The sequence below is a fragment of the Aptenodytes forsteri genome, unplaced genomic scaffold, assembly GCF_000699145.1.
Source record: "Aptenodytes forsteri isolate BGI_AS27 unplaced genomic scaffold, ASM69914v1 Scaffold184, whole genome shotgun sequence".
NCBI lineage: Eukaryota > Metazoa > Chordata > Aves > Sphenisciformes > Spheniscidae > Aptenodytes > Aptenodytes forsteri.
The window spans coordinates 2,589,521-2,611,127 of NW_008796078.1; the positions used below are offsets into that span (position 1 = coordinate 2,589,521).

The 21,607-nt window shown below is 39.1% G+C and overlaps 1 protein-coding gene across 1 annotated transcript in view; it reads right to left on the bottom strand.

Annotated features, from left to right (window-relative positions):
- Nucleotides 1-21,607, bottom strand: part of TRIP12 (thyroid hormone receptor interactor 12) — a 77,239-nt gene that overhangs the window by 54,302 nt on the left and 1,330 nt on the right. Inside the window, exon 2 of the mRNA XM_019474021.1 lies at nucleotides 3,228-3,374. Coding sequence (XP_019329566.1) covers nucleotides 3,228-3,325 — 98 coding nt within the window. The 5' untranslated portion in view covers nucleotides 3,326-3,374. The remainder of the gene's footprint in view (nucleotides 1-3,227; nucleotides 3,375-21,607) is intronic.

The following is a 21,607-nucleotide window of genomic DNA, read 5'->3' on the forward strand; positions in this document are numbered from 1 at the left end:
TATACGACCGCTCGCTTACATTAGATTAGCGGACTTCACACCAAAGTCTGAAATTACAGTACGAGTGACAAACTCCACAAACTCTCCAAGTTTTTGTCACTTAATTTGTATTTTGAAAATGTGTGCACCTTAGCCACAAGAAAGCTTTAAGAAAAAAGCTGTTGCATTTCCAGCATTTAGAAAGCTATTTATACAAAGCAGAAATGCAATCCATTACACAAGTTCAGACGCTATCGAAACTTGTCCTTGCTCGAAGCGTTATGATTGCATATTATGACCAAACTGAAGTAACCTTCTCCAACACTTTAGAAGGTGTGGCCCTTAAGTTTGCTTATAAACTTTGTGGCTAATTTTAGGCATGAAGCAACAACCCCCTACAGACTCACATTACTGCTTAATTCCCCTCTACAATAGTAGTTTTGTTTTGTGTGGGGTTTGGGGGCAGGGGTGGTGGTGTTTGTGTATTGGTTTTGTTTTGTTAAGAGACACATGGATCTAATAAAGTGGCTGAATAAAATCTCATGCTATCTGTACAACTACATCAACAAGTAGCGCAGATCAACAGAAAAGTTGTAAAGCAAGATACTTGCCGTTAAGGACCAATGTCCACCATCTATGCATTTCAATGATTTCTACTTCAAAACAGACTAGATTACAGCCACAAGTGCCCAGGATGCATGAACTGCTCTCCTAGAGCACAGCTTCCAGTTTAGTTTCATCCAAAAAGATTCCAATTCAAGTGCTCCAAGACCATTCCATGACGTTAGCCAAAGCACAGCAGGTGAGGATGACAGATTTGCTTCAAAAGAACATTCCCAACTCCAACTAAAATACTAACATAGATGCATCCTAAGCTCACAGTTATTTTCACAATATGAGCGTATTATTGAAACTGGTCTTTCCACAGTTTGCTCACTTCATTTAAATGATTTTACAGCTGAAATTGAAGAGTTTCACTTTACGGACGACAAATGCGAGAAAGAGACTGGAAATAAGTTAGTGTCTTGAGTGCCTCAAAAAAAACTAATGTAAGAAAAGGTGTGTTTGGTTGTAGACATTTTTTGCTTTTGTTGTTGGGTTTGTTTGTTTTAAATATAGCAGCCAAAGCAGCATGTATCAGCAGAGTACAGCAAGGCATAATGAAGAAGGTACATCAAGCTGTGAACTCTAGACCCTCCTATGTACTGTTCAGCAGCAGAACTAGAACATACCATCCCACTGCATCCTAGATGCATGGAAGGATGAGTCCTGAGGTTTGTGTCTAAAGACAGGCAACCAGAGAAAAAGTGACTGTTATCCAAGAGCCTGTCTCTTTCCACTTCATCTACAGATTTTTCAAGGACATGATAGATCTGTCTTACATTGTTCCTTGTACAATAGCCATTTCTGCCCAACAGCTTACTAAAGAGGAGATACAGAAGACAGTAAGAGAAACTGAATTCATTATAAAGTTTATATTAACCAGCATGCTTTATCCAGGCCTTTTTACGTGCTTTGCCAGCCGAAAATGCTTGTTCAGAGATGGAAAGGCAGGGGAGGTCCTGTTCTAAAGAGCCTGCATTTTCAAAGAGTATTGTAAGCTTCCATCCTCTTTGCTTAAGCAAAGAGCTTTGGTTCTGATAAAGGTCTAACATAGTTCAGGAGTGCAATACGCTCTGCTCATGGAAGTTTGACTGACACAGATTTGGTGAGGGGTGTAAAAGGTCCAGTCATTTAAGACAAGTTGCATCTTGAATCATTGTGTGACAGCACAAGTAACAGATCACAATGCATCAAAACACCGGATGAGTAACTTTCTTATAAGAAAATAGTGCTACCCCTAAAATTCTTCAATTTGTCTGACTCACTGTAGAGCTTCTCCCTGGCATTCTGCTATAAAATCTGAATAAAGAGTAGATATCTGAAGAAGAATCCCCCACCCCATGCCCAAATAACTTGCCTCTAGTTCTTTATTCTAGGAAGAGGGTTATTCACCCAGGTCAAGTTCGGTGAAAAAGGAAAGAGTTGGTATGGCAATATCCAACAGACATCCACACAGAATGGACAGAATGGAATGAAGGGTTCACCATGCCTCAGTTAAAGAAGGAGTATTCTCCAAAAACAATTCTAGCTTGCAAAATAATCAGCTACATAAGGCAGCAACTTCCCCCTCCTTATGCTACAGAAGCCCAGGACAGAAGCCTTGTGTTTATCATCTGCTTTTCCATTTGTACAGTAGAGACTGGTTTAGAAAAAGCAAAGCCACATTTTGCAGATTGAATTATTCCCCCCAAGGTTCCTTAGAAGAACAGCTAGCCTCCTTCATCCACTCAATAGTGACCTTGTTCTCAGTTAGACTTTATACTAGTAAGAAAGACACCTCATCTTCATTATACGTTATAGCTCAATTCCTTCATAGTAAAAAACTTTTTATTTTGTGCCACTAACCTGCAATATTTTAATACTCTTATACAAAAAAAACCCAAGCCCAAGATACACATATTCAAACAACTGCACCAGTAACACCTCTGAGGAATTAAGAGTACAGATAGATGCTGCCTACCGTGATACTATAACCTTTCTTCATTAGACTAATATTTTAACAAAATTAAAGGAAGACTTCTCACTCACTCAGATGAAGACTCTTAATTCCTTAAAGGACATGGCAATAATTATACAGTCAGCATCCACAGAAAAGTTTCAAGGATCTTCTTCGTTCTGCATTGTAGAGGCAACCACTTACAGAACAAATACAACCTGGTCCACTTGCTCACTAGTACAAGTATATTAAAGGATGGCAAACCTTTTGTTCTGGAATTATTCAAAAGCTGCACAGGATTAACATGCAGTGCAAGGGAACAGAGAAGTGCCAGTTATTCAGTCTTCTCTAACAGAGATACAGATTTTCCCAGATTTCACACACCAGAGTTTCCCTGTCCCGTCCCCCCGACGTATTTTTGTTATCAGGGAAGGAAGAGGGGGAAGGAATTTGTTACTACCTGTGATTTGTGGAATACAGCTCAGTTACACTTTTCCCCATAGATCTACTATTGCTATTCTAGCTGAACATGCGTGATAGCAAGTTATCCATGTTTTCATTCCATACAATAACAGTACAGATAGCACTTCAGGGGCAAAGATTTTATGCAAGTTTCAGTCCTTGGATTGCAGGATGGAAAACTTCATTCTCTAATTAAACAACATCAATTTTGCTTTTATACATTAAAACACATTCAGAGATAACATACCTTCCTCCTACTGCGTCGTCTTGTGGCTGGGCCCCAGCAGTGTTCCTCTGTGAACGTCGCAGTGACCCCCCTGGATTGTTATTAGGCCGGTTGGACATTGGCACCTCTCTCCTGAAGGGACATACCCTTTCTAGACACTATCATTCACTGAAAGACAAGAGAGATATAGTCATAAGACACGTGGCATGAAGACTCACAGCCATGCCTCAAGAGACAAGTGTAAAATGCTATTGTTTAAGCAAAAACTTAAGACAAAAACCTTTAAACAATTTTTAGTTAAAAGGCACACGAACCAAGATTCTTCTCAAGAGCATTTAGATCCTTAAAATAGAGCAACCAGTTTTCAGTATATATAGCATACAAATGACCTATTGGACTAGATGACCTTTAAAGCTCCCTTCCAACCCAAACTATTCTATGATTCCATGATGACATGCTTCTTTTCTGGCAGGCTTCTATAATTATTTTAAGACGACAAGACAAACGCAATTTAGGAGAACCTGTACGTTAACATAAGGAAACACGCTAACTAGTAAAACTCAATGCTTGATAGAGAACACTAGTATTTAAGTATTTTAACTCTCATTGTGGGAGATGACAATGCCAGTTTCGGCAATAAGCAGCAGTATCCACAAGATTACAGAAGTAACTCAACCACTGCGCTTCTAAAACAGCTTCTTTCTCTAGTCAGATTTATGCAACTGCCATTTGCATAAAGAAAGATACATAGTAATTCAGGAAAAGAGATCTAGCTATACAAGCAAGAAGTTCTTGCTCATGAGAGGTTAATTAGCGGGAAAAGGTATTTGAGACAGAAGAATTAATGAGTGTACACAATTATTTAAAAAAAATAATCAATATAATGGCTTTGTATTACTACTTTTGGAATTGCTTTGTGACTGCTAGAGGTCTACAGATACTATTTTGGTAGTTATTTATGGAAGACTACCATAACACCCAGTTGCAGTCCTCAGAGGTATTTCAAGGTCAAGCCTCACTTAGCTCCTCAGTGAAGAGAGGTAACTTTTGTATCCTGTGCTAAATTGGTATTTCTATACCGAGAGCATAGCAACAGGACCACAACCAGCAAATCCAGTTTTACTCTTTCTAATTGTGTAGAATCTGGTAAAAAAGGTATTTGCAGGTGAAAAAAGCCACAAGAAGAAAAATAGCCGAAGTTTAAGAACACAATAGTCTATATGCTGATTCAGTATCTATTATATCCATAGCACAGTAAGCAAGAAGTCTGCCAGGAAAAAGTTTAAAACATTTCAGCTGCAGATAACCAAGGCTCAGTTCAAGTTTGAATGCCTCCAATAAAGTAACTCTCAAGACCTGGTATTGTCAGTAAAGCCAGATAATACTTGACTATAATTGTCTATTCCTGTGGAAGAGCCTATAGAAGTGAACAAAAGTGAGTAGAAAAAAAAAATCCTAAATTATTCCGTTTTACTGCAGGCCATAAGAAACCAGGCACATGAATTGGTATTATGCAAACCATTACGTCACATACCTAGTACAATGCCAAAAGGAACATGCATATGATCAAGACACCTGCACAGCACAAGAAATTAGTGATCAGGATTCCGCTAGCTCAGATTCAGTCTTGTTACACTGTAATGATACAACCTAGTACTAAAAGCCCCCGGTTAGCATGCCAGAAATATTTTAAATAAGCTCCAGGAATCAAATAAGAATACAAGTTAGGCAGAAGAATTGCTCCCCATCCTAATCCCCACATCACAGGAGTCAAAGCATCTTTTGAAAGTTCTTTGTGTTCTTTCCACTAAGAGGTCCAACACAGCAGCAGACAGCAAAAGCAGAAAGTACGATTAATTAGCAAATCATTGTCTTTACCTTGTTTTTTTACCTTATGCTTCAGAACTTGAAAGAATGTAAGTAGAGTACAAAATACGCAATCCCACAAAACACAGTTGTTCAATGAACCTCATAGCTGTAAGTCTTGATGACTGGGAAGTGGAGAAAGCTGTAAACCCTACTCTTCAGAAGCTGAGCTTTCCTTCTTCATGATTATTTCTCTTATCCTAACTCCTTAAACATAGTAAATATTCCCACTAACAGAAAGGTTTAAAGCTTTTAAGTAATACATGACACCTCCAGTCTACAATTTACACTTTGGAGCACAAAAAGACTTACAATGGAACGGAGAAAAACTGCTATAGCTGGAAGTTATGCCAGCTTGCTGGTGCAGCCAGATTAGTCAGGTTGAGGAGAGCGTAAGTGGTAGCACTCTCTGCAGAGTACACCGCAGATGCAAGACAACGAGCCTAGCATCAACCAGGCTGAAAGCTGACCAAGGTTCCAGCACTACCTAGGGGGTCTAGCTGAAGTCGATCACAGGCACTGTCAAATGCTGTTGTACATTCTCTCTTTATTTCTTTGTATTCAAACACCAAATGAAAAAAACATCTCTTCACATGCATCAGCAAGGAGACACATTTTGTGCATTTTCTGAAAGGAGGGAGTAGTGTCCCCTCCTGTACAAAGGTCAACTGAGGTTGAAATTGGGTACTAATGTCAAACTATCCATCATACTGTGAAATGGTTGCCATAGATCTATTGTATCACCTCGTACCAACTATATAGTCAAGAACGTGCATTCCAGCAGGCTTCATTCTGCAAGGTGCAGCGCTCACTCTAGAGCTCTGCTAGGTCAGCCACATGCTTTCCCACCTAGGGCCAGTACATGGGCTCCTCCACAAAACACTAGAAGAGTTAGCTGAAGAAAACATCACATGGGCAATCCTGGTGCTGTCTAGGGAAACTTTAGTTTAATGTTGATGTGTCTGGCTCAGCCAGCCACTTTAAGTAGTCTGTGCTTAGAAGTTATGCAGCACAGTGTGTCGTCATACACATGATATTTTCAGCTGTGCAGAAGAATGAAATGGCAGCTGTTTTATCCTGTAAGGCATCTGTCAAGTCAAGATGATGTCCAGAGTTACCTTCTATATTGAAACCTCTCAACTTAACTGCATTTCTTATTGTGTAGCGTGTTACCATATGACTCCCAGTTTGCCTTTAAATAGGATGCTGCTTCATGATTTGGCTCTGACCTTTAACATCAAAACATTAAGTCTCACTGCAAGTATTTGAAGCCACACAATACCATGTGCCCAGTTAGTCCAGTAGGGAAGAGATCTTTTTAGTGGGTCACAACTGCGTCTTCCACATGCCATAATGACAAGTAAAGAGCCCTGAGGTTCCTAAAATTGAACTGTTCTCATTCAGACTTGTCCCTCCATCTGTAAGCCTCGCTCCCAGCACCTGGCTTATTCTTCCCCCTCTTTAGATACCTAAATTCAAAGAAGATGCGCAACCCAGTAGATCAGCTGAATGCGCCAGTGCAGTCCTGTCACATTTTAAGACTATTTCCTCAACTACATTAAGCGTTCTCCCCACACCCACAGTAAGAAAAAGCTACAACTGTACATCAGACCTCTGTGCTTCAGTTGACAGGCTTTGCAATTTGACAATTTTAAGTTCAGGTCCTCTTCTAGCATAAAGTCTTCTGTAAACAAGTCATTTTGGTTACTGTTTCACAACTCCATATTCCTAGCTGTAACGATGCCAAAGCACTGGCCCGCAGATGCTCTCCTCATAAGCAGACTCTTTAGATTGAGGATGAATACTAAAAAACAGCATTTCAAATAAACCCACAACGTATCTGCCAGATGCACTGGCATCTAATTGTTATTATCTTGCATAGTATTCTTGAGTTTTAGTAAACACTATTTGATTACCATTAACAGTCACCTTTGTTACTGGACAGGAAAGCAACTAGAATTAATTTCTGTAGACCTAACATACCTATTACAAACATTATAGCTAATGCATAGCCAACACATTACTTGGAGAGGTTCCACAGGAACACAAGATACACAAGCCACCTGTCAACTTGCAGTGAAGCCTTTGCCTTCCTTCTCATGGAAAAGCCAACAGGAAGTGACTGACACTTTTCCATATCTTAAAGCAAACAGAGGGAACGGACAACTACATTACAAGCCTGTATCGGCTTCTACTTAACACCCAAAAAGCACCCCCTGAAGGATACTGTGCACTGTGATGTAGGCTACAGAGAGGAAAAGAGAATGAGTAAACCGAAGCACTCCAACAGGTTCTAGGGCCACTGATAGCGTAAACAAGGCAAAGTGGCAACAACCTCTGTAAAAGTGGAATCGAAAGCTTTCACAAGAAAAGGGCTTCCTTAATCTACTTGGATGAGCTCTAGAACTTGTTTGTTTTTATTTGGGGGTTTTTTGTTGGTTTGTTTTTTTGGGGTTTTTAAGTTCTTTGCAATAGTCTTGGTAGTACAAGAATTTTTCAGGCTCTTGCACTCCAATTTCCCCGAATATTTAAGGATATGGCTAGCACCTCTGCCTGTAACACTCCATTATAATGCCTGTTATCTGCTTGAAGTTAAGTACACTGGTCAGCATACTTTCTCTTTTGTACCTTGGCCCAAAAAACAGTGCCTTACTTAATGCTGCTGCAGCAAGCCAGCTTCTCAAACTTGCAAAGACTTACTGCCCTGAAGTCAGTATTAGACAAAAGCTGGGGAAGAAGGAAAAGACGAGAGGATGTTTATATGCCTTGTAAGTTCAGGACATTTTCTTCCAGTAAGTTGCACATCTTGCCAGCCAGAACCCAGAGTTCAGCGTACTTATCAGAAAATGTTAAGTCTAAGACTTCAGATTTGTATTCCTTCACTTCAGCGTAGAGAACATTAATTTACTTGACCAGCTGTGTCTGTGACAAATCTAGTCAGTTAAGGTAGAAGCAACATTCTAAATATACAAGCATACAACACATTCAAGAGTTAACACTAATTGCAACTAAACTGAAGAACTTACTGCATATGGTTCAGTAACTGCTGAATTGTTTTGGACCTACATTACTTCATTTTAAACTGATCTCATAGCTGCACCTCATTTTTGCTCACTGCTCACAAGGCTCTCCTCATTTACCTGCAAACACACAACACCTATTTTCTTGCCTTGCAAGCAAGCACACACTCATTCAATTACTTCTACTACTTCACCAGCTGACTCAGAAATTCATTATTGAGAAGACTTTTTAGTCCAGTTAGTTGCTTTAAACTGAGTCTTGTGCAGCTGATTTTGACGCAATACTCTTCCTTACTATACCCTCTAAATTCAGTAGTTACCCACTCTGCACAGTTCTTTTTCCACTGCAGTCCTCACCTCCAAACATAAATTTCATGTCAAAGCTCCATGCAGACAGAAGCTTGTATTTTCAGTTTAGCAGCCTCTTGTCCCTTCTACTTGGAGAAATAGTTCATGGAATAATTTAGGGAGTGGGTACAACAACACACTGAAGATTTTCTAGAAAAATTTTCCACAACATCTCCCAAATTCTCATCATCCCTTCCTTCTTCCTGACAGCAAATTTCTATACATAAACAAGGGAAAAAGATATTGTCCCATGAGCTGTAAGGTGCTGTAAGTTGGACGGATTTCGGCTGCATTCATGCAAATCCTGGGTTACTCAGCTGCATGAAAGCATTGAGCCTTAAGGAATGACAAGCTTTTCTTCTTCCAACATAGGAAGAGCAAGTTACCACTTATTTTCTTATCTGTTTCCATTTCTACCTTCTCCCCATTAATAGCCATAAGCTGTCTACATGATTTAAAGATGCTAGAGTACACTAAGGCTTACCTGCTGCACTGCATCTAACGATGTAAAATGCACATGGAGACTTTTATCAGGTTAACTTCTTTTGATGCAGAAACCACACAAAATTGCACTGAATCATACATTAAGCTGGACTGTATTCTTTTTGTATTCTCCCCCTCCAATGCCAAAGAAAAAAACAAACTACACACATAGAAATACATGCACAGATACACTAACTAGAGCAAATTCAGTACATATAGAAAAAACTTCAGGATAAACAAGACTCTACAGCCTCCTACTACTGTAACATTACTTGTCTGTCTTCCCAGCAGTGAGGTAGGTATCAAGGAAGTTTCTTCTTAAAACGAGCATGTTAGGTGGTGAGGAAACAGATTTCTACACCTCTTCCAGCACAGAATTTCTACAAGCTTAATTAGTTGCATCACTTTTGTCAGTTCTCTTGGAAGACATTAAGAAGATATTTATGGGAAGACAAGAAGAGTTTAACAGCATACAGAGGCAAACTCCTCTTCAGACCTGATGCCTTTTTGATGCAGGGTTCAACTGGAGCACAAGAGTTAAGTTCTACTCATTAAAAAAGCCTTGGCTGGAAAGGACCTCTCGAGATCATCTGGTCCAACCTCCTGTGGAAAGTAAGACCTTAGATTATGTTAGAGCGCTCTCATTCTGCTGAGAAGTGACAATTTCCAACCACGATGATAAAATATATTCCGAGTTCTGAGCAAGAGCAGAAAGGCAAAAGGTGAATCATGAGAGATACTCTGAAGAAAGGGGAAAGAAAAAATCCCAAATTAAATAAGATATCAAAACATCATGCCAGATATAAACACACGCAGACACTAACAGACTATCAGAAAATAGTATTTTCCAGCAGAAGCATTTGATGAACTGACATCTATTGCACGGCTTTTTAAGTAACCCGAGATCTCAGATCTATGTAGATGTACAGGTGTGCAAGGACACATTCCCCATCACTCCCAAGGACAACCTTGCTGAGAAAAGAAACAACTCTGGCCCTGTTCCTCACTGCAATCCAGTGTAGCTCAGAAAGCATTCACTCCCCTTCAGTTCCTCAAAAACACAATCCAGTAACCTGGACTAAGATGAAGAAGTAAGCAATATGGGCATGTAAGCTACAAATATCAAAGGAGTCCAGTCACTGAAGACATTATGGACTTAGGACTAGCTCACATGTCCATTTTTACACTGGGTAACTTTACACCATATATAAGCTGTTAGCCAGAGACAGGTTTTTCCAAATCGCTGACAAAAAAGCTCCAGCACAATATTCTTCTTAGATTCATTTACAATGGAGGAGTTCTTTTTAATTCAGCTACTTTGTAATCATTAGAGTGGGAGCATTTCTTAACCATTTCAAAAATACCCCATATATTAAAAGAGGTATGGATACTGCAGAAAACTTCTCAAATACCAGTAGGCCATAAATACACTCAAGCGATGGACTCCACAAAAAAAAAAAAAAAAAAAAAAAAGGAAAGTAAATCAGTAAAGGAGCAGGAGTTACCCCCCCATTCCACTGACTTTACAACAGCCAGCCAACTTTGGGCCTTGCTACATTAGGAAGAAGTCAGCTTTCCCTTACACAGTCTTTCAAGAGCTTAGACCTTGCCTAGCCTTCTAGCTGAGAGAGTGGCAACGCAAAAGGCTACCTTCACAGAATCAGCAAAACAAGTGGCTAGGAACTTGGAAGGATGTAGCCACCAGGTTAAGATTCTCTAGACTGCATCTATGCATGTATGTCTATAATGACCTATAGACAAAGATTGGGAAGAGAAAGTCTTGGCATGGAAAAGGAAGGGAGAAGAGCTAAAAATACCTTCGTTTTTGATCTCATGGTTCAGAATTAGGGGGAACTATACTGCTAATTGGCAGTTAGAACATTCATTGCCTCAGACTGAAGATTTACAAGTTCCCACAGGAGATAAGAATGCTCAAAATGCCTCTGAAAAGATGCACAGCACTGCTCACTACAGCAATGCCCACGTTGTTAGGACTGTGTGATCCAACAGGTTATACATGCCGTGACCCCAAGCCAGCAAAGTAGCACCCTTACCTACCGACCTCTGTTTGGTGAAAGGACTGGAAGATATCTGTGTAAAAGATACCATAGCTTGGGAACACGTAGTCTGGGGAAGTCAGAGGTCAAGTATTGTTTAAGACAAAATCTAAATACATCCTATCAATGCTCCAGTGTCGATAAGAACAGTTTTGTGACCATGGGAAGACATTCTGAGTTGCAGAAGCTGAACAGCCTCCCCTGCTTCAAGCAGGTCAGTTGAATTTGAAGTCTGAGACTGCAGAGACCTTTTGCTGGGCCTGGTACGGAAAAGCAAACTGAAGATGCCTTCAGTGACCTGAAAAAAGCTTAAAATCTTGTTCCATAAAGACTACTGAGACCTGGCACCCATCATTGGTTTAGAAAGAAAACAGTGGATTGGCCTATACACCACAGCCAGAACCTTAGTGAGCCCTTTTGGGCTGTGGAAAGTCAAACTGAAATAGCAAACGGGGCACTACTCAAAATTATAGAGAAGCACAGGTACCGCTAGCAGATGGCTTTATAACCAGTTAACAGCACAACTGACTGCTCAAGAAGTTTAATAGCTCAAGAACCAAGAGAAACCTATGGATGGTGGGGAGGGCCACAAATTAGCTAAAAAAAAAAAAACATGCACCTGCAGAAGTTAGACAGCAGAACATTCCTGTTCATCTGGACAGCTTAAAGGAATAAGAAAAAAAAAACCCACTGCTCATATTCTATTCTGTATATGGTTGTACAGGACACAAAGGTAAGCTCAGGTGTCTCAGGTCTGGTTTGTATGACTAGTGTCCCCAGCTCATGGTACACAGGAATCCATAGCTTTGTTTCATTACTGAAGAAAGAACCACCATCTTAGTCCACTGAGAAATTAAACCAGGACTAAAGCTTAACTAAATTCTTGTGAGTTGGTTAAGGGGGCTAGCACATGTCAAGATTGTAAAAGCCTTTATTCTCCTATACTCCTTTCCTCTGGAAGACCAGAAGCTGCAGTCTAAGGAGAAAAAATAAAGGAGTTGCATGGAACAAATATAACGCTGTTTTGAGGGCATCCCTCTTCAGTTCTGCCACCTCACTGCTTTGTCTGTCTTATGATCAAGGACAGAAATATTACAAGTTGTGTCACTCTTCTCTGGACTGCATTTTCGTTCACAAAAGTACGTAAGTGTCATTCGGATCTTAGAACTTTATCCAAAAGAGAAGAAAAATAGAAAGCATTTCATTTTATTCTCTTGCTTCTCTATAGTTTAGCATTCTGTATCTTTGGAAATTAAAAGTGTTGTCAACAGCAACTATTTGTCTCGGTTTTGAGAGTATCAGCAATGGAGTTTATAATAAAAACAATCTCTTAGAACATTTATTTACAAGGGTAGATCACAACTTAATTAAAAAATCTGCCCTTGTAAAAAAATTCAAAGAATTAAGTTATTCTTCTCCAAATAAACCAAGTTTGGTTACCTTTCCATGTCACCATTTGTAACACATCCAAACTAGTTCAATATAAGTTGTCCATCAGTGTATGGTTTGACTTTAATTCATTAACGAAGGAAGGGAATGCTCTCTCAGCAGCAGAATGCCAGGACTCAACACTTAAAGAAAATATTTTCATGTTTATAATAATTAAGTTATTCTTCTCCAAATAAACCAAGTTTGGTTACCTTTCCATGTCACCATTTGTAACACATCCAAACTAGTTCAATATAAGTTGTCCATCAGTGTATGGTTTGACTTTAATTCATTAACGAAGGAAGGGAATGCTCTCTCAGCAGCAGAATGCCAGGACTCAACACTTAAAGAAAATATTTTCATGTTTATAACACCTGTAGTTTCTTGGTCTTCAGTGCTCTGTTTTGGTTTGGGGTTTTTTTAACCAGCTAAACATCAAGTTCTGTTGCATAATTCAGTCTATTCTGCAGCAGTTAAATTTTTTTCTGCTCAGAAATATAAAGATTATGAAAAGCATAAGAACCCAGAAACTTCTGAATCAATCTATACTCAGTAAAAGAATAGTCTGATCTGGATAGCTGCAAGTCAGCCAGCAACAGCTCGGCTTCAGAAGCAGCCCAGAGATATTTAAGTCATCTCAGTAACATGGAAGATTTGTTATACCACATGGAGAACAGGCACATATAAACATAGCAAACATTAGCTGCAGAATACTGAACCAGTTTTTGTCTCTTTGTTGACAGATCTTTTTCCCTTTTAGCACAGCAATGGGAAAGAGAAGGGAAAAGCAAGGAATGGGTGTGTTTAAAGTTTATTCTTCTGTACATTTGTGTCACAGAGCAAAATTTCTCTGCCAAATCAGATCCTATAGCAAGAGCTTGACTTCACATCTACAGGAACCTTAAGCTTACTGTTACTGACAAGCTGCTAGACAGAGAAGTTTACACTATGAGAGTCTCAGTATGCAATTCTGCTACCTGGTGCTAATACAAGTGTGGTTCCAACTTGTTAGCAACAATGGAAATAATACTTTTTTTCCTTTTTTAAAGTAAACAAAAGCAACTGATATCTCCAAGGGAAAAGAACATGTTTTCCAGCAGCCAGATTCTGACCAAAACCCTATTTGTATCCAGAGTGAATTGATGCGAATTCTTCTTTGTTTCTAGCACACTCCTAACAAAAGCCATCACAAGCAATAGAAGTAAAATCTCATCTGTCCTTCATTTTCAGCTTCTCTAGAAACCCTTGTTTAGTAGGAGCCAAAATTCACTATCTGTGTGGTGGCTTAAGCTTTCACTAACATTATAAAAAAAACACGCTGCCTGGCAAGCTTGAGGGAGAACATTCTTTTCAGAAGAGGGGAATGAATTTGAATGAGGAGCTTTTACCTTCTGTGAGACAACATGAACGAAAGCACAGAATCCTTCATGAAGTACATACACATCAGTGACACTGCCAGAAATGAAGACAACCTAGCAGGTAGGTGGTCAAGTTAAGACCAAGTAAGCAGGTGTGGCAAAGCTGGGGCAGGAGGGCATTTATTATCAGTGAAGAAAAAAGTCACTTGAGCAATTAGTGCAAATTTCAGTTTAGAAGCTTGATTTCAGTATTGCCATGCAAGTGAACCAAGAAGCACCCAAGATCATCACTTACTCCAACGCTGCCCTGCCCAGTGCTTAATGCCCAGCTGCCTTTGAGCTGCATAGCTCCATTTACTTCAACGTTATGAGTTTGAATGCAGAACTTACTGCTACAACACCAAGCCTCTTCTCTATTCTAACCCCATAGACCAGATGGTGCCTTATTTACAGTCTGCCATTCACCTGCATCTGGCACACACAGCCCTTAAGTAAAATCAAGTGCAATAGCACTACAAGACAAATACCAATATGGTACATACCCATGTCCTACCTGCAGAGCCTGTTAGACAATACATGCCCCAGGCTGCAGCACGGCAGGTTGCCTGAGCCCTGCCAAGTTCCTAATCAACTTTTGCCAAGCTGTCTTAAATTACAGAGACCTAGTGAGCTCAGTGGCTAGTAAAACATGGTTTGGCCACCCAAAGTCTAAATTAACATAAGATGATCTCTGCAATCTTCTAGACAACTTAGGGGGGGAGTGGAAACAAAAAAGAACTTTAATTAGCCATTAAAATGAAGAAATTCAGAGAGTAGATCTTACAGGAGTTACTGCTGGAAGAAGAAACACAAAAAACAGTTGACATGTACAAGCAGATTAGACAAGTGCCACAGATAAACCCAAGATTACAGGTCTAAGGGCATTATGTAGATCTACCTTGAAAACAAGGTAAAGAGGGAGAAGACTGGGTCTTCATTTTGATAATATTCAGCTTGAAACAAGTTTACATACAGAAATGCCAAAAGTTGAGAAGCCTGTTCACTCATACTAGCACATCTTAAAGAGAAACACTTTAAAGCTAATAAATAAATAAAAAAAAAATAAATAAATCTATATTTCCAGGGGAGGGGGAGTACTCACCTGTTATCTACCTAACTAGAATGGGTCTCAAGTTTTTGCATCTTCAAAATATCATTTAGAAAAGTTTTGGTCAAATCAGGAGGGTCTCAGGAGTTTTCCTTTTCTTTTTCTAATCACTGATATTTAGCACTGACTCAAGCTGATGTCTATTGAGGCTTCCTTTCCTAGACTGTCTCAAGCAGGTTATGCTTTCCTCCTGAACAAAGACTTCTACCCAAATGCTACACAAAAAAGGTCAGAGGCCTCATGTATAGCAAGATTCCTACGCCACATGATACAATCTGGGAAACGGTTTAATTGTAGTTGTTGAGGAAGAAATCCAATTAAAACAGGTTAAGTTTCCGGCTTCCTCAGCGCTGGATCTGCATATGGATCTTTAGCTATCGCAAGGATACTGCAACAACAAACTAAAAAACATTAAATGTGTTTTAATCCCTTTAACTGGGTAGTGCTCAAACCAATGGCATCTTGGAATTATGTGCCACAGACGCATCTTCTCGACCAAAGAAAAACAGTTTATACATTGACATTATACCTTGCAGTGACGTAATGAAGAGCAAGCTCCAATACACATACCAAATTACTGACATAGGCACAATTAAAGACATTTACCTTGCATGAAATCATGAACCAAACTACCTACCAAGTATCTATATAAAGAAACAGAAGAGAAGTTCTGTGTACAGCTGAACAAAAGGAAGTCACACCCAAAAAAACACCTGATAAACACTAAGGATTAAGCTGTCTTTAAGCTGATCCTATCATTGATAGATTCAGGACTTTACAGTGCTCAGAGCTATTCTTTCGTGGTAACTACACAGAAGAACATACAATATTAGCTTCCACAACTGCATTTTAGGAAGGTTCCAACCTTTACAGTCATGGAAAAAGTTGTCAAAAGCCAGAGTATGCACCTTTTCAGTACTCAACAAATACAAACGAGTTTGTGGGAACGAGGCATTGTACATGGGGATCGCAGAGTATGGGAATGGCAAGTGAGTGTCCCAAGAACCTGAACAGAGAGAGTTAAGATGCCAAACTTGAGAAAATCTAAATATTAGAGCTCTTTCTGGCATCCTGCTAAAAAGCATTTGACTTAGTCTTAATTTTAAGCTAGGTAATAACTTGCCATCACAAACTTTAATACAGACGAAAAAGTCTACCACAAATTCCTCTCTTCCTTCCCATATGTGCAAGTACCACCAGCCCTTTTTTCTGCTTTACCTCACCAATGACTCTTACACCTCCTCTCTTCCAGGCTACCCATACCCTTTCCTTGCACAAACAACAACTGTAACCATGCCCATATTTTATAGTTCAGTAGATTAACAAGTTGACACTAATAAGGTCTTTTTCCTCAGGGTCATAGCATGGCCAGGTCTGCCAAAGCCTGAATTCCTTGCTGATAGTCAGTCACTTCAGAGTTGGAAGAAAGGCTGCTTACTTCCTGGCAAGGAGATGTTCCAACAGATGCTGCCTAAATCTGTTCAATGCTTTTTGTTACCTCCCAGCTAAACTACTGCTCTCTGATGTACTGAAAGGATTCACAGACTGCCAGTAATACAGAATGCATATCAGAAGAACACAAAGTTTCTCCACAGCTCTGAGATACTTATAAAAGAATAAGCAAAGCTATAGGTTTTCTATAGCTTGATCTTAGGACGAAAATTATTATTTAAGAACTAGATATTACAGTAGTTGATTTGATAAGCCTTTGCTCTTGCAATTTGCTCTGTGACCCAATCAGAATACTCAGGAATGCACTAGTAAGGGAGACAAGACAAACAAAAGGATATTTAACTGGAGAGAGCAGCTTCATCACGATGCAAGATAGAACAACTCTCTTTACGACACCTGAGTAAAAACACACAGGGAATGGAGTGGCTTCAGGGAAAGATTAAAGAAGAATATGAAGTAGACAGGCTTGTGAAGGAAGAGGGAAAATACCTGTAGGCCCAAAAGTGAGCACAGTTTCTTCCTTCCCTCCCCTCTGCACAGTATCTTATCACATCAAATGCAAAAATTAGGTATTTCATAAAGGCTGCAGCCTCTCTTCATCCTACATCTGTTTTGCTAATCAAAGATACTCAGCTAGGAACATGCACCTCCCCATCCCACATATGATTAATGAGCAATGAAGTGTTTTAGTAATCACAGTATCTTTACTATCTCTACTTCCCCACTTCAAGTCTTTGAAATAAATCTTTTCTCCCATCAATTATTTCCTAGCACCTCCAACCCCCATTAGCTACCAAAGATGCTGAATTAATTGTACTAACTTTGGGTCAGTCTTCTATGCTTTTCAAACTTTATTTGTATGTTTTCTTTGTATTTAAAGGCTCCCCTGGCAGAACAGTTTTGGAACATAGATACTGTGTACTGCAATTTGAAAACAGCCTGATCTGTCCAGCACGAACTTCTTCCACAGAACTGAAAGTTAAATAGTTTGAAAACACTGCTCACCAAACTTGCAGTATCTATTAAGAAACAGTTTCAACTATTTCCTATCAAATGTCTATTTTGACTAATTAGAAAGCAGAGGGTATAAAGCTTCTAACATTGAATTTTCAAGTCAGCAGTCTGGTGTTGCAGTTTCAAATATCAGTATATGCCATTAGCATATACTAATATGACAATATTTATTACATTAAATAGCTGCATGATAAAAATCTGAAAGTTTCAGGGCTGCTTTTTTATTTTCAAGAAAAACATTTCAGATGTGGTACAGCAGTGTGTGTTTTATAATGGATACTTTTCTAATTAAAATGACAGCATAAACATTCTGTACACATTCAAGTATGACAGACATTCTGAGCCAAACCTTTTTTCATAACTCCATTAACTCTAAGCTTAACAGTGACTACACTTCCTTATACTCTTCATACAAGATTTAACTTACTACTAAAGTTACAGTACAGACTAAGGAGAGAAAACCTAAACAAGCCAGCCTTTAGGGCATTAGAGCTAGCAGTCTGCACTACACAGTTTTTCAGCTGAACTCCACTGTATCTTCCAAAGAGTACTACAGTACTGATGGAAATTAAAAACCCAACTAGATTTCTTGGGAGACATGCTAGTGAGTGTGGTCATCTAAATAAATTAGAAAAGAAAAGTTAATTCTTCTAATCCAAATACTAAGTGAAAGTCTTGTGTACTTGGTAGAAGGTAGTTTCCAACTACTACATATATTTATCCAAAGTTCCTACCTTTGAGTATGTTATTATTTCAAGACCCTTCTCTTACAGAAATACCTCAGAAGGTACAGGGATAGAGTACAATTCTTAGTTTCACTCTAATGCCTGTGCAGGCCATTTTCATGTTAGAATTCAGCACATCAAACTTCAGGAGATGGTCAAAAATATAGATGATTGCATCTATACAAGTTTATACAGACAATTTAAAACCTAACATTTTGAACTGTCACCAATTGTCACCAGTAAAAGCTTTTAAATTCTGCTGAAGCAACCTGAAATAAGATGAGCTTCTCCTCCATTCTCCCACCACAAATACTACTCCAGTCTATGCAAGCATAAAGAACAAAGCAGCTTAGATTATAGCCAGTCACAAACGTGTATTTTAAAATTCTTCACACCTCAAAGCTGGGCCACCAACCTTCCTAATGACACAGCAAACACACACCAAGTATAGGTGCAACTCTAGTTTGTTGCCATAACCTGGAATACTATTAACTAGTAAGAAACTACCTTGATTTTGGATGCACCTTGACTTAACTAAACTTAGACATTTAAATCACTATATTCTACTATAGGTTGAGCTTCTGCTTCTAGCTGCCACAGGTCTGGACTTCCACTAGTCACCTTCTGCTTCTGATATTGTCAACAGAAAGACCAAGCCCTTCTGAAGTAGGCTTTTTTAACAAGTTAGATAATACACATAAAGATAGGGGCTTACAAGCCCCAACTCAGCTATGTCTCACACAAGCTATCTGAGAATCAGATGAAATCCGGTAGTTTGCATCTTCTCTACTTGTCACACTCAGTGACCTCAGAGCAGCATTCATGAGTCAATGGGCACAAAACTCTGGGTCCTTGAATTCCTTGCCTCAGCTGTTCAAAGCTTAAGCGTGCCAGGTTAACATCTTTAGAACACCTTCCCTTAAGGGAACTAAGCATAGAGATCCCTGTGGGAGCAACTACCTTTCGTGGTATAGCTATCACATTTATGACAATACAGCTACAGTCAGTGGTATAAGAACTGAACACTTACACATACTTTTGCACTTTGTTCTTTCTCCTCCTGTTAGCCTTTAGGTGGCAACTAGATATTTTAGGCTAAAAGTCAGGCATTTAAAGTATTCCAATCAAAAGTGATCCAAAAACACACTAAGGATGCTTTAACAAACAAAAAAAAACCTTACTATTTAAAAAGAGATCCCATTATTGTTGACAGTATTTCCAGGAATAGGTCCTCTCCTTTCTTGAGAAGCTAAGATTTAAGACTGGTTCTCTCAAATACTTTTCACAGGACTGCCTACCTTCCTTCACTGTGTCAGTAGGGCCATGAAATTGTATTTGTTGACTCCATGAACATATGTAGATAGATGTTCTCACTGAACCAGAGTGTAGCAAAAGAGTACAAGTGATCTTGATGAGGACTATTACACTACAGCTTTCCACCCCTGTCAGTTTCAAAGCTGTGTTACAGCAAACACACTACAGCAAGAGTATTTTTGTCCAAAGTACTTTCATCTTTTAGACATAGCTGGACTTAAAATATTCACAGCTACGTGAATGTGCAGTCGGAGGCTCAACGTTGAGAAAAACAGTTGGAAATGACAGTTTCTGTAAGCTATGGGTGCTTAAATATTTGTAACACTTGAAGGCAGGCAATAATCTTAAACTTGTGATGGAATTAAATTTTGAAACCCTAATTCAGTAGTGACAGGACATCAGTAGATTCCAGAAGTGAAAAATTTTTTTGACAGCAGAACTCAGGACACTCGCTACTATTTTCAGGCTTATAGAAGAGAGGTCATTCATTATCTTATTTCTGTTTTGTTAAATCCAAGACTATTTAAACAACCAATTGCTGCTAAGTAGCATCCAAATAGAATACATCACCATATGAGTTTAGCAGAAAGTATTTGTAATGATAAACAGACTATTACCCATAGAAGGAAACTATGAAATAAGATGAAAGCTTTATTATTGTTACAGCCTTGCTTATTTCAACATAAATACCCAGGTGATATGGTTATCTAAAGTCAGAGCTGTTACCTCAAAACTCCCGATTTTTTCCAATTTTTTCCAAAGCTATCAAAACTTACAAGTTCCCTTTCCCCTTCTCCCTCTCTTCCCCAAAATAGTAAGTATGCATCAAAAATATGGAACAGTAAATTATACTGAGACACAATGCTATGAAGTACAATAATACCAAGCAGCATGGATATCCTATACCTCAGTACTAAAAACAAGTAGTTTTGCTATAAGCCAAGCCCTTGTCAGTGGACATATAAGCATTAGTGACTACGTGTTCCAATCACTCACAGAGTGATACTGGAGGGGAATGGGGGGTGAGGGTGGAGGAGGAACCAATGCTTAGGTATATATATATACCATTACAGAGTAACTGAGAATTCTCCAGTGCTTTTGTACAAAAAAGTATTTATCTGGAATACTCTACCCCGTCACAGTTGGCCTTGGTCAAGAGATGAATTCCAACTGAAAGAACAGAAAAGTGCTCTTACAGGAGGTGACTAATAAAGCCTGTATTATTTAGCCTGGCAACAAGGAGGTTATAAATGTTTTCTGTTAAGTGCCAAGGGTAAAACACCAAGAGAAGAAAATTACTTAAAATGAGATGATAGCATTGATACAGTTAGCAGGCAAAACAGTTATGAGAAACTTTCAGGCTGGAAATTAGATGATCTTAAATTTCAAGAAACAACATGCTGAAAGAATCTCCCAGGAGACTGAAGAATTAAAAAAGCAAGTATGAAAACAAAACCAACGCATACACTTAGCTGCTTTTTAGATGGCTGCAAGTTAGAGATTTAAGTGATGTACCAAGAATATTAGCAGATTACACTTTTGACATTATGAGGTCTCTCACTAAGCTTATTTCTAGATAGTAGTACTTCACTGTCCTTACAGAGAACTGACAAATACCAAGTTCTGTTGCTCTACTAGGCCAACCAACAAAGAGATGAGATGCTCATGTTGCTCAGGACTGAGACGCTCAGGTACAAAAAGTCCTTAAAGGCTCAGTTCCTAGAAAAGGCTAGCACCCCCATGTTGATCTTTTTGCTAAGGGAGTAACTGGAACACCATTCTTGTTATGATAGCACCCATTCTTTCTCAGAAGGTAAAAAGTCAGAGAAGACACTGCAAGGAAGCCAACCTGTATTACCTGTAGTTTGTGAAGCTTTCTTGTCCTGTCCCATAGTACCTACTACTGAAACTCTATTGTGACTAAGGAAAGAAAACTTGTCCCCACACCTTCTGCTGGGAAGGGGGGGGAGGCAGAAGATTGCTCTCCACAAAGCAAGTTATTGCAGTAAGCAGCAAGTTCTAGGATTTAAAAATAAAAAACCACAAACCATACACCACACTTTTGGATAGGGTTATTCTATGCAGAGGTTGTTTATCCAGCTTGATCCTTCTATTGCTGTGTCACTCTGTGCCCATATGTTCACATTTGATATCTCCCAAATGTATGTGTGCGGGGGGGGTGGGGGGGG